The 12,412-nt window shown below is 38.3% G+C and overlaps 1 protein-coding gene across 12 annotated transcripts in view; it reads left to right on the top strand.

Moving 5' to 3' along the window:
* ATP7A (ATPase copper transporting alpha) overlaps nucleotides 1–12,412 on the top strand; it is a 154,689-nt gene that overhangs the window by 129,460 nt on the left and 12,817 nt on the right. For all 12 annotated transcript variants that reach the window (XM_077889249.1, XM_077889255.1, XM_077889253.1 and 9 more), the window contains 2 exons: nucleotides 5,352–5,498; nucleotides 7,450–7,592. In XM_077889249.1, coding sequence (XP_077745375.1) covers nucleotides 5,352–5,498; nucleotides 7,450–7,592 — 290 coding nt within the window. The remainder of the gene's footprint in view (nucleotides 1–5,351; nucleotides 5,499–7,449; nucleotides 7,593–12,412) is intronic.

The raw sequence follows: 12,412 nt of genomic DNA, 5'->3' as shown, positions 1-12,412 counted from the left end.
CAAATGATTTTACCATAGGCCTTCTGATCACTTCACTTGAGTTACTCGAGAATATTTCCCAACTGTGCTCCTTGATTGTACCATAGGGTGACAAATGCTAGTCTTAGCTGATCTTCCATATTAGTTCAGCTATCTTTCTTTTATTTCTCATCACAGCTACTCTAAACCTTTTATATCTTGCACAAGATACTGTGGCCTTCTCCTTAGTTCCCTAAGCAAATTATCAAGTTTATTTTTCACATAGAAAATTAAGGTTCTCAGACATTTGTTCTTTGAACTTTTTGCTCAGAATGATTCCTTTTTCAGGGGAAGAGGTATCCCTCCTCTTTGCTCTAGATCCCACCCTCTCTTGATTCTCCAGGGACCTTATTCTGTTACTCCCCTTGCTTCTTTGTTTTCCAATTCTGTGCTGGCTCCTTCTCCTAAACATAAAAACATTTCTTCCATCAATATCAGTGTAATCCTGTCTAGATTGTATCCTGTCTCTTATTTTCCTTTATATCTAAGCTACTAGAAGGAGTAGTCTAGGTTTACTTAATTCACTTATTCATTGCACAGCCTGTCTTCTGTCCCATCCATACTACTGAAACTACGTTTTCTAAGTAGCATTCTAAGCATTGATGACCTTATTCAATACTTATTCCAGTGGTTTCTTCTCAAGTCCACATCTTGCATGAGCTCAAATGCCTAAGGCATTTGAGAACTATTGACCATTTCTTTCTTCCTAAAGTTCTTTCTTCTCTTAATTTCATGACCATTCTTTCTCTAAATTATCCTGTCACTTACCTGGCTGTTGCTTCCAATCCTCCTCTAATTCCTCTTTTCTCTTTCTCTCAAATACTGGGTATCCTCAGGGTTTTGTTCTTTGTCTTTTTCTTATTTTATATACTCTGTGTACAATCTCATTCATATCTATTGCTTGTTCTGCCACCTCTAGGCTTTTACCACCACTCCAAAATCCACATCTCTAGCCAAAACCTGTTTTCCTAAATTTCTGGTTGGTTTGTCCATCTGCCCCCAAACATAATATACCCACCTGAGTGTTATAGCACCTCCCTACCCATTTATGCTTGAGTGATTTTGCTAACCTGCAAATATGATTATATAACTTTCTGACTAATACCTTTTATTATAGTGTTTTATAACTTATTTTTTGAATAATGAACCTTTGGAGGAATGTAATGAAAGTTATGCCTACCCCTCAGAAAATTTTTGTTTTGGAGATTTGTATGTATCCTAAACCCTATCAATGCAGTTCTGTTAGGGATTCTGGCTTTGCTGGTTGTCTCCTGTGGGACAAAGACCAGTCTCTCTGGACTTTGTTCTAGGTCTGTTCCCCATGCTATGTCTCCTATCTCCCTGCACCAACCATTTTGTCTTTTTCCACTGACCTCCATGCATTCTGTGTTCCATTTATATGGAATTACTTACAGTTCCTTTTTACATTGTGTCATTTCACGGCTATTAGATCATTTAATTCACTGTTTTCTCTGGATAATGTCCTTTCCTACAGTGGCATCTACCTCATGAACTTATTTTCATCCTTCAAGATTCAGCTCACCTCTTTCTTCAGTGAAGCCTTTGCTGACTGACATGTATAGGTAGAGATATTTGCTCCTCTTTTTAAATCACAATTGTACGTACTCTCTGTTTTTAGCATGATAATACTTTACCTGCTTGATTCTACCCAACTATATTTTATTATTTGTCTGTGAAGTTCCAGCATCAAGTATACTGACACATAGTAATTTTGTTCATTTGACACCTTTTGTTAAACACTGTTCAAGACACTAAAGAATCAGCTAAGCAGAATAGACAAAGTGACTATCTTTTGGAACTTGTATTTCTGGTGGGAGAACACAAAACAGTGAGCAAATAGATAAGAAAATATAATATGTCTGACAGAGATAGTAGTGTAGAGGAAAATAAAGGAAGGTAAAGTAGGGAATAGGGAATGCTGTTGAGTATTGTGTCCCATTTTATATAGGATGATCAGGGTAGGCCTCATTGAGATGTTGGTGCTGGAGCAAAAACCTGAGAAGGAGGAAGGAGAAACCTATGTGAGTATCTGTGACAAGAACATTCCAGGTAGGAGGGATGTTAAGTACCAAAGTCCAGGGTGCTTGACTAGTTTGAGGAACAACAAGGAGAACACTGTGCCTAGAGCAGAGTCAATGAGTGGGAAGTGGGTAAGAGATGAGGTTAGAGAGCAGTACAGCGCTAGATTATGTAAGGACATTGAAAGAATTTTGGCTTTTGCCCTTGAGATGGGAAGTCATTGGAGAGTTTTGTGTATAGGAGTGACAGAATCCAACTTAATGTTTCAAAAGTATTACCCTGGATGCTCTGATAAAAATACATGGTTGGAGGAATAAGGGGAAGGGCAGAAGCAGGGAGATGAGTTAGTAGGCTGTTGCCATAATCCAGGTGAAAGATAAGTGTTTTGGGCCAATGTGTTAATAGTAGAGGTCATAAGAAGTGATCAAAATATGAATGAGTTTTGAAGGGAGAGCTAGCTGACAGATTTTCTAACATTGGATATGAGGTGTGTGAGAAACATGAGTCAAGAATTATGTCAAGGTTTGTGGCCTAACAATTTAGAAGGATGAAGTTACCATTTAAATAAAATGGGGAAGACCATTGGAAGGGCAATATTGGAGATCTCTGGGTGGCTCAGTGGTTGAGCGCCTGCCTTCGGCTAAGGGCATGATTCTGGAGTCCTGGGATCGAGTCCAACATCGGGCTCCCTGCATGCAGCCTGCTTCTCCCTCTGCCTATGTCTCTCTGCCCCTCTCTCTCTCTTTCTATGTCTCTAATGAATAAATAAATTTTAAAAATCTTTTTTTTTAAAAGAAAGGGCAATATTGATGAGAACTGATCAGGAGATCAGTTTTTTACATGTTAAATTTGAGTGCCTACTAGATATTCAATTGGAGGTGCCATATAAATGGAAATAACAACTAGGCAGTTGGGTATACAAGTCTGGAGTTCAGTGAAACAGAGTAGGTTGGAGATGTAGATTTGGGAGTCATCCACTTATAGATCTGTGTCATCCAATATGATAGCCATTCATTGTATATGACTATTTAAACTTAAATTATTTGTATTTAATTTAAAATTCAGGGTTGTCTGGCTGGCTCAGTCAGAAGAGTATGTGACTCTTGATCTTGGGGTCATGAGTCTGGGTCCCATGTTGAGTGTACAGATTGCATAAAATAAATACATAAATAAACTTAAAATTTTTTTGATTTAAAATTCAGCCCTTCAGTCATACTAGCCACATTTCACTGCTCAATAGCCACATGTTGTTAATGGCTACTGTATTAAACAGTAGAAAAAGAGCATTTCCAAATTCTTCTGTTGGACAAAGCTGGTATAGCTTATATTTAAAGCTATGAGACTGGATAAGATCACCAAGGAGTGAGAGTAGATAGATAGAAGAAGGAGGGAAAATGATTTAAGGATTGAGTCCTACACAGCAGTTTAGTGCCTGCCTTTGGCCCAGGGTATGATCCTAGAGTCCTGGGATCGAGTCCCACATCAGGCTCCCTGCATGGAGCCTGCTTCTCCCTCTGCCTGTGTCTCTGCTTCTCTCTCTCTCTCTCTCTCTCTCTCTCTCTCTCTGTATCTCTCATGAATAAATAAATAAAATCTTTTTAAAAAAAGGATTGAGTCCTACAATATGATAGGTTAATAGGTCAGGGAGATCAGCAAAGAAGATGGAAGAAGTGGTGAATGAGAAGGTAACTCATAAGAATGTGCTGGAAGCCAAGGAAAGAAAGTATTTCAGGAAGGAGGGAGTGATCAACTGTGTTAAATGCTGCTAATAGGGCAAGTAAGATGAGGAACAGGAATTAGCCATTAGATTTATGAAAGTAAAGATCAGTGGTACACTGTGTGAACAATTCTTTGGAGTAGTAGAGTCAAAAGCTTTTTTTTTTTTTTTGGTGGCCTTTTTGGATTTTATTTTATTTATTTTTTTATAAATTTATTTTTTATTGGTGTTCAATTTGCCAACATATAGAACAACACCCAGTGCTCATCCCGTCAAGTGCCCACCTCAGCACCCATCACCCACTCTCACCCCCCACCCACTTCCCCTTCCACCACCCCCAGTTCGCCTCCCAGAGTTAGGAGACCCTTATGTGACAAAAGCTTTATTGGAGTGGGTTCACAAGAGAATGGGAAGATATGAATTGGAGATAGTCAATAGAGACAACACTTCCAAGTTCTGCAGTACAGAAGCAGAAAATTAGGGCAGTAGTAAAGAGGTAAGTAAGATCAAGAGAGTTTTTTTTTTTTTTTAAGATAGGACTATGTGCAACAAAGATAGAACATGTGATTATGCAGTAGAAAAAGAAAATTATTGGAGAAATGTTCTAGAATAAGCAAAGGAAAGAGGTCTAGTGCATAAGTGGAGAAGTTGGCCTTAAGTAGGAGCAAGGGCAGTTTATAATAACAGAAGGGAAGCTACATTTGTGTGTACATAGGCATAGGTAGTTGATTAGAAGAAATAGTGAAAGGGATTGTAAGGGAAAGGAGGGGAACTGAGTGGGAAAAATTAGAGATGGAGACAAACCATGAGAGACTCCTAACTCTGGGAAACAAAGGGTTGCAGAAAGGGAGGTGGGTGGGGGGATGACCTAACTGGGTGACGGGCACTGAGGCAAGCACTTGATGGATGAACACTGGGTGTTATAGTATATGTTGGCAAATTGAATTTAAATTTTAAAAAAAGATGTGGCAGTGAGAGCTTGCAGAAGTTCTCTTGATTGCTTTTTAGTTCTTTTTAAAGTAGGAAGCCGATTCATTATCTGGCCATATATGAGGGTTAGAGAAGGGAAGATATAAAATAGCCCTTTAGAAGGAATGGAGAATGAATGGACTAGGGAAGTGTAAAATTGCCAGACAACTCTAAGGGCTTGTGTAAAGTTAGTGGTCACATGTTTAAAATTAGATATCAGTATGGTTGTATGTTTTCATCCAACCATATTCAGCTACTGAGGCATAGCAAATATTTTTAATTTAATTCAGTTGTGTGGAAGATCAAAGGGAAAGCTTCACCAAGAAAGTAACATTTGAACTGGCTGTTGAAGAATATGATGGAGTTTGATAATTGGAGAAGAAGGTAAGGACATTCCAGGTGGAGACAAAGCAAAATGTGCAAAGGCCCAAAGGCATAGAAGAGCAGAGTGTGTTTCTTGAAAATTTGGAAATTACTGTTGTGGACTACAGTCTACCAAAAATACAACATATTGACTGAGTAAGGTTAGACAGGAAGAACGTGCCTCGCAGGGTTTTTATAAGTATTAAATGATCTCACTAAATGTTGTTTCTGTACTTTATTTCAGATACTTTTAATGCTCAGCAGTACAGAGTCCTCATTGGTAACCGGGAGTGGATGATTAGAAATGGTCTTGTTATTAACAACGATGTAGATGATTCCATGACTGAACATGAAAGAAAAGGTCGGACTGCTGTATTGGTGGCAGTTGATGGTAAGTATGCTATGATTCAATGATGTGCTCTCAGTTATTATTTTATGTATATTTTTGAAAGACATCTGAACTTAAGGGCTTTTAAAAAGCAGCCTGAATACAAAGTAAAAATGTTAGCAATACATAATTGTTACGATTAACTTAGAATTCTCTTACATTTGCCTGGCTTTGTTATTTTCCTCCCTAGCCTATGGTTTTCTTTAAACAAACAAACAAACAAACAAACAAACAAATAAACAAACTAATCAAGGGTTTTTTTAAAACCTAAAAATCATGGGCACCTGGGTGGCTCAGTCAGTTAAGCATCTGCCTTCAGCTCAGGTCATGATCCCAGGGTACTGGGATTGAGCCCCATGTTGGGCTCCCTGCTCAGCTGAGAGCCTGTTTCTCCCTCTCCTTGCCCCCCACCCCCCGCTCATGCTCTCTCTCACTCAATTTCTCTCAAATGGATAAATAAAATCTTTAAAAAGAATCTAAAAATGACATAACATTAAAGTAATAGCAAAATAAAATAATGTCTATAATCTCATCCTCCTAACTCAATGTCAGTTTTAATTACATGTATTCCATTTCTAGTTTTTTTGATACCAAAAATGTAATGTACCAAATATGTATATTGTATATGTATAATATATAATATATAATACATACATATATAGAATTATAATATCAGTATACGTATTGGTTTTTTAAAAAGATTTTATATATTTATTCATGAGAGACACAGAGAGAGAGAGAGGCAGAGACACAGGCAGAGGGAGAAGCAGGCTCCATGCAGGTAGCCCGATGTGGGACTCCATCCTAGGTCTCCAGGATCATACCCCGGGCTGACAGCGGTGCTAAGGGGCTGCCCAAACATATTGTTTTTAATTGGGTGTATTTTGCATATAAATTTTACCTCAATGCAGTTGAATAAAATTTTAAATTTTTAAATGTAAAATCCCTTGTACAGGTATCCCTGGGTGGCTCAGGGGTTTGGCACCTGCCTTCAGCCCAGGGCATGATCCTGGAGTCCCAGGATCAAGTCCCACATTGGGTTCTCTGCATGGAGCCTGCTTTTCTCTCTGCTTATGTCTCTGCCTCTCTCTCTCTGTGTCTCTCTTGAATAAATAAATAAAATCTTTAAAAAAATAAACTCCCTTGTACACATACCCTTATATTTTGCTTTATTCGTTTATTTACTATATTCATAAATATTTTCTAATTTTATTTTAATTCTGCATAATTTATCATATACTGTAACTAACATAATCATTCCCTTGTTGGAAATTTAAGCTATTTGTAATATTTCTTTATTATAAAAAACACTGATAAACATATATGAGGTTTTAGGTGTTTTCTTTTGTTAAATTATTTCTTGGGTAAATTTCTAGCTATGAGATTAGTCAACATTTAAAATCCTTGCTAAGTATGAAGGCAGTATCTTAACTATGACATTTTTAGGTCCAGGAAGAAGCAGAAACTACCATTTAGTTTTGTTTTTAAAATAACTACTTGCAGTGATTTCTTTCCCCCAGTATAAAATGTCAGTTTTGTCTCAATCCACCCCCTTCACCTTAAAAAGAAAAAGAAAGTATTAGTTTTCAGTGTCATTTGCCTTAAAATGAACTACAGTGCTAGGAACTATCACTGTTGATAGGTGCTATCAACCAATACTTCTCAAAGGAAAGAAAATGAGTCTTTTAGTATCCTATGAGGTCTCTTTTCATTTTCTAATTACTACTTTCATTAGTAATCGGTACCTCATTCTGTGAAAGTTTCATAACTAAATTTGGAGGTTGTCACAGATTTTGTGGAATACAGCCTGTGTGGGTTTGGAAACATTTTGAATTAAGCTAAGGCCTGAATAACTTTGCTTAACAAAATTAATTTCTTTCTTAAATTTTAAGTTAGAATATTATTCCTACTTCCATCATATTCCAAACTCTTATTTTCTGGTGTTCCTGTTTAGATGAGCTGTGTGGTTTAATAGCTATTGCTGATACAGTGAAGCCTGAAGCAGAATTGGCTGTCCATATTTTGAAATCTATGGGCTTAGAAGTAGTTCTGATGACTGGAGACAACAGCAGAACAGCTAGATCTATTGCTTCTCAGGTAATTGGTTTACTTAGTTGTTGGGGTGAAGGGTATGTGTAACTTCTACTTCTGTCATATACAGTTTTTTTCTTGCTTTCAAGTGCTAAAGATTCACGTTACCTATTATTTTCCTGTATCACTGAGTACTGATATCTGGTTCTTTGAAGAACAGTAGGCATGCTGTATGGGAAGGACTTTGGACTTTGTGTGTTACTATTATAAGTAAAGAAACATTTACTTAATTCATGAAATACTTCAGTTACACCATACACCAGTGTCTGTTGATACTTCCTTTGAAATGTTGCTCATATTCTTTATCAGTGCTGCAAGCCTAAGCCAGGCTCTCAGATACCCAATCTCTCATGCCTAAATTACAGCAAGAGCTCCAGGCACTTTCCATCCTGAACATCACTGGTGGAACCATCACCTAATGCACCACTTTGACATATTTTTCTGCTACTGACCCCCTACATTTGCCTTACCTACAGAACTTTTCTCATATTAGTCTTTTCTACTTCAAAATGCCTTCTTCCTCCTCAACTAAATAACACATATGAATATGAATACATTCTTATATAAAAAATGCAGAAGGATATAAAGTAAAAAGTTTAAGTCATCTTTCTCCCAATCTCCCTGTCCAGTCTTATTTCCAATATTTCGTATGCATGTGTGTTCACATACAAATGTATATTCTGATATTTTCTACATAAATTACATCTTTTTTCTATAGATTGTTTACTCAGCAGTTTTCTTTTTTTATATAACAACATATATGCTTTGGAACTTTGTCCATACCTGAACATACAAAGTTATTTTATTCTTTCAACATTACTACATGGAATTCTATAGTATGGATATATAATAATTTACTTAAACATTCCTCTAATGATGGATATTTAGGTGGTTTTGAAGATTTTGTTACAAACAGATAATGATGTACATCCTTGGACATATATCTTTTTTTAAGGGGGAGGATTTCACAGTGCTTTCATTTTTTATTTTTTAACATTTTATTTTAGTTCCAGTATAGTTAACATGCAGTGTTATATTAGACTCAAATGTACAATGTAGTGATTCAATAGTTCTATACATTACTCAGCACTCATCATGGTAAGTATACTCCTAATCCCCTTCACCTAATTTTATCCGTACTCCCACCTAACTCCCCGCTAGTAACCATCAATTTGTTCTCTATAGTAAAGAGCCTGGTTTTTGGCTTGTCTCTGTCTTTCCTTGTTCATTTGCTTTTGTTTCTTAAATTCCACATAGGAGTGAAATCATATGGTATTTGTTTTTCTCTGACCGACTTATTTCACTTAACATAATAGTCTCTAACTCCATGTACATCATTGCAAATGGCAAGAGTTCATTCTTTTTTAAGGCTGCATAATGTTCCATTGTATTTATATATACTACATATCCTTTATCCATTCATCTACCAGTGGACACTGGGCAGCTTCCATATCTTGGTTATTATAAATAATGCTACAATAAACATAGCACTGCATATATCTTTTTGTTTTTTTAATAATAAATTTATTTTTTATTGGTGTTCAGTTTGCCAGCATACAGAATAACACCCAGTGCTCATCCCATCAAGTGCCCCCCTCAGTGCCTGTCACCCATTCACCCCCACCCCCCACCTTTCTCCCCTTCCACCACCCCTAGTTCGTTTCCCAGAGTTAGGAGTCTATGTTCTGTCTCCCTTTCTGATATTTCCTACCCATTTCTTCTCCCTTCCCTTCTATTCCCTTTCACTATTATTTATATTCCCCAAATGAATGAGAACATATAATGTTTGTCCTTCTCCGATTGACTCATTTCACTCAGCATATATTTTTTTGAATTAGTGTTTTCACATTCTTTGTGTGAATACCCAATAGTAGAATTACTGGATCACATAGTAATTCTATTTTTATTTATTTAAGGAACTTCCATACTGTCTTCCACAGTGGCTGTACCAGTTTGTATTCCCACCAACAGTGCACAAGCGTTCCCTTTTTTCTACATCTTCACCTGCACCTGTTTCTCGAGTTTATTTTAGCCATTCTGACAGATGTGAGGTGATATCTCATTATGGTTTTGATTTGCATTTCCCTGATGAGAAATGTTAGGCATCTTTTCACATGTCTGCTGGCCATCTGTATATCTTCTTTGGAGAAATGTCTGTTCATGTCTTCTGCCCATTTTTAATAGATGTTGAGTTTTGTGTGTTCTTTATATATTTTATATGTATTTATATATTTTGGATACTAACCCTTTGTCAGATATGTCATTTGCAGATATCTTCTCTGTGGACAGATCTGCTGCAAACCTGATCTTCCCTTGTAGGTTAAGGACATTTTTCCCTTCCTACTTTCAGGATTCTTTCCTTGTCTCTGTGTATTTTGTGAATTTGACTACAATATATCTTGGTGTTGGCCAGCGTTTCTTGAGTTTGATGGGAGTTCTCTGTGCCTCTTGGATTTCAATGTCTGTTCCTTTCCCCAGATTAGGGATGTTTTTAGCTGTAATTTGCTCAAATAAACCTTTTACCCTTTTTTCCTTCTCTTCTTTTTCTGGGACAGCTATGATATGAATGTTATTATTCTTTATAGAGTCGCTGAGTTCCTTAAGTTTACATTCCTTATCCAGTATTTTTCTTTCCCTCTTCTTTTCAGCTTCATTATCTTCCATAGTTTTTATCTTCCGTATCACTGATTCATTCCTCTTTTTCATCCATCCTCATTGTCTTTGCATCCAGTTGGTTTTGCATGTCAGTTATTAGCTTTTTAAATTTTGGCCTGACTAGTTTTTCATTCCTTTATCTCTGCAATAAGGATTCCCTAGTGTCTTCTATGCTTTTCTCAAGCCCGGCTAGTATCCTTATGATTATTGTTTTAAATTTTGGCTCAAGTATATTATGTATATCTGTTTTGTTTAGATCCCTGGCTGTCACCTCTTCATGTTCTTTCTTTTGTGGTGAATACCTGTCTTGGCATTTTGCCTAGGGCACTGTTTTTTTGGTGTATGTTAGGAAAGCCTGTTATATTTTCTGTTCCTTAGAATAATGGCTATATTAAGAGGCCTGAGGCTTCAGAAAGTGTTTTCCAAGTGTGTACTCTGCTATTGTGTTTTGGATGCTCTTTCTCTCAAGTCAGTCCTCTGCAGAATTTGTCCTTGCCTGCCATGTGAGGTGTTTGGATATTGTCCAGTGTGTGGCATTTTAACAAGGTGTGCTTTGGTCTGCTTGTTAAAATAACATAATCTTATTTCCACTAGAGCTGAAGCTTTGTAGCACTTTATGATCAATATACTTGGTGTGTTCAGTGGGTTTGTGCTGGTCTTCAGGGATAGGGCCCTACTGGGCTGGTTATCAGGCTGACTAGCCCTGGTAAAAATGTACCTGCAGGCACAGGAAGGCAGAACTTGTAAGCGGCTCTACCCAACACTGGGGAGTGCTGTGTTGCTCACTGAAGTCTGTACATGCTGATGTGCTAGGTGGGGATGGCATCACCCTGCCCTGTCCTCCCTAGAGAGGGGAGTTGGCATTCGCTGCTGTTCAGGAATCCCCCACAGAAGAGCGAACAATCTCCCTTCTTGTGTCCCAGGCTTCCATCAGAACCCTGTTTTCATCCTGTCCGTGTCTGATCTGTCTGCCTGCCAGTACTCCTGTGTTTTTATCTCAGGCTTGTGGCTGGATTTCAAAAACTCCAAATTTTAGGGATCCAATACAGCAAGGACCCATGCTGATATTCTGGGGGAGGGTCTCACTATGCTGTAGGTGGTGCCAGTTTGTCCCAGAAAAGCAGTCACATGACCATGTAGGGGCTTGGAGTTTACGTTAAAGCAGAGCCAAAAGCTGGCTTCCGGGTTAGTTGCCTTCAGCAGGTGTCTCTGCTGCTATGCTAAGTAACAGGGTCTCGGGATCCCTGGGTGGCGCAGCGGTTTAGCGCCTGCCTTTGGCCCAGGGCGCGATCCTGGAGACCCGGGATCGAATCCCACGTCGGGCTCCCGGTGCATGGAGCCTGCTTCTCCCTCTGCCTATGTCTCTGCCTCTCTCTCTCTCTCTCTCTCTCTCTGTGTGTGTGTGACTATAATAAATAAATAAATTAAAAAAAAAAAAAAGTAACAGGGTCTCTCAGTGGTGTCTGCTATCTCTTTGGTCCCCTGTGAGGCAGTGCCACCTTTTCCAAATGTACTCCAAGGAGATGAACTGTTTATCTTGTTGTGATCCAGGAGATCCTAATATCATGCTGTCCACTCCCAGGCGTCTGCTCTCTGTCCCCATAGGAATGCCACTAAGCCTGCTAGGCATGACCCCAGTGAAGGCACAGACTGCTAAAATTTTAGACTTTGAGCTCCGATGCTTGTAAAAACTTGTAATAATTAGCCTCTCTCCTTTTCTCAGTCAGTGGTGTTGGGGAAGAGTTTTTCTTGTGCAGTCCCCTGCACACTGCTCTCTCTCTCTCTCTTTCTCTTTTTCTCTTTCCTCTCTGTGTGATCAGGGCTTCCTCCTCTCCATAGTACCCACAGCTCTTTTCTCCCCCAAATCAACTCTCTATAGCTCCTACCTTCCACAATGTGGCTACTTTTTCCCCTCTAGACGTGAAGTTTATTCTTTCAGTCCTCAGATTCATTTCTTGGGTGTTCAGAATGATTTCATATTTATTTAGCTGTGTTTGAGGGACAAGACAAGCATAGGGCCCCCCTCCTACTCCACCATCCTAACTGTAGCCAAGATTTTTCTTCTTGATGTAGGCCTGTTTGCAATAACCTTCCCTTATTTTTTAAAAAATATTTTATTTATTTACTCATGAAAGACACAGAGAGAGAGAGAGGCAGAGACACAGGTAGAG

The sequence above is a fragment of the Canis aureus genome, chromosome X (assembly GCF_053574225.1).
Source record: "Canis aureus isolate CA01 chromosome X, VMU_Caureus_v.1.0, whole genome shotgun sequence".
Lineage (NCBI taxonomy): Eukaryota > Metazoa > Chordata > Mammalia > Carnivora > Canidae > Canis > Canis aureus.
This window is presented reverse-complemented; position numbering and strand designations above follow the sequence as displayed.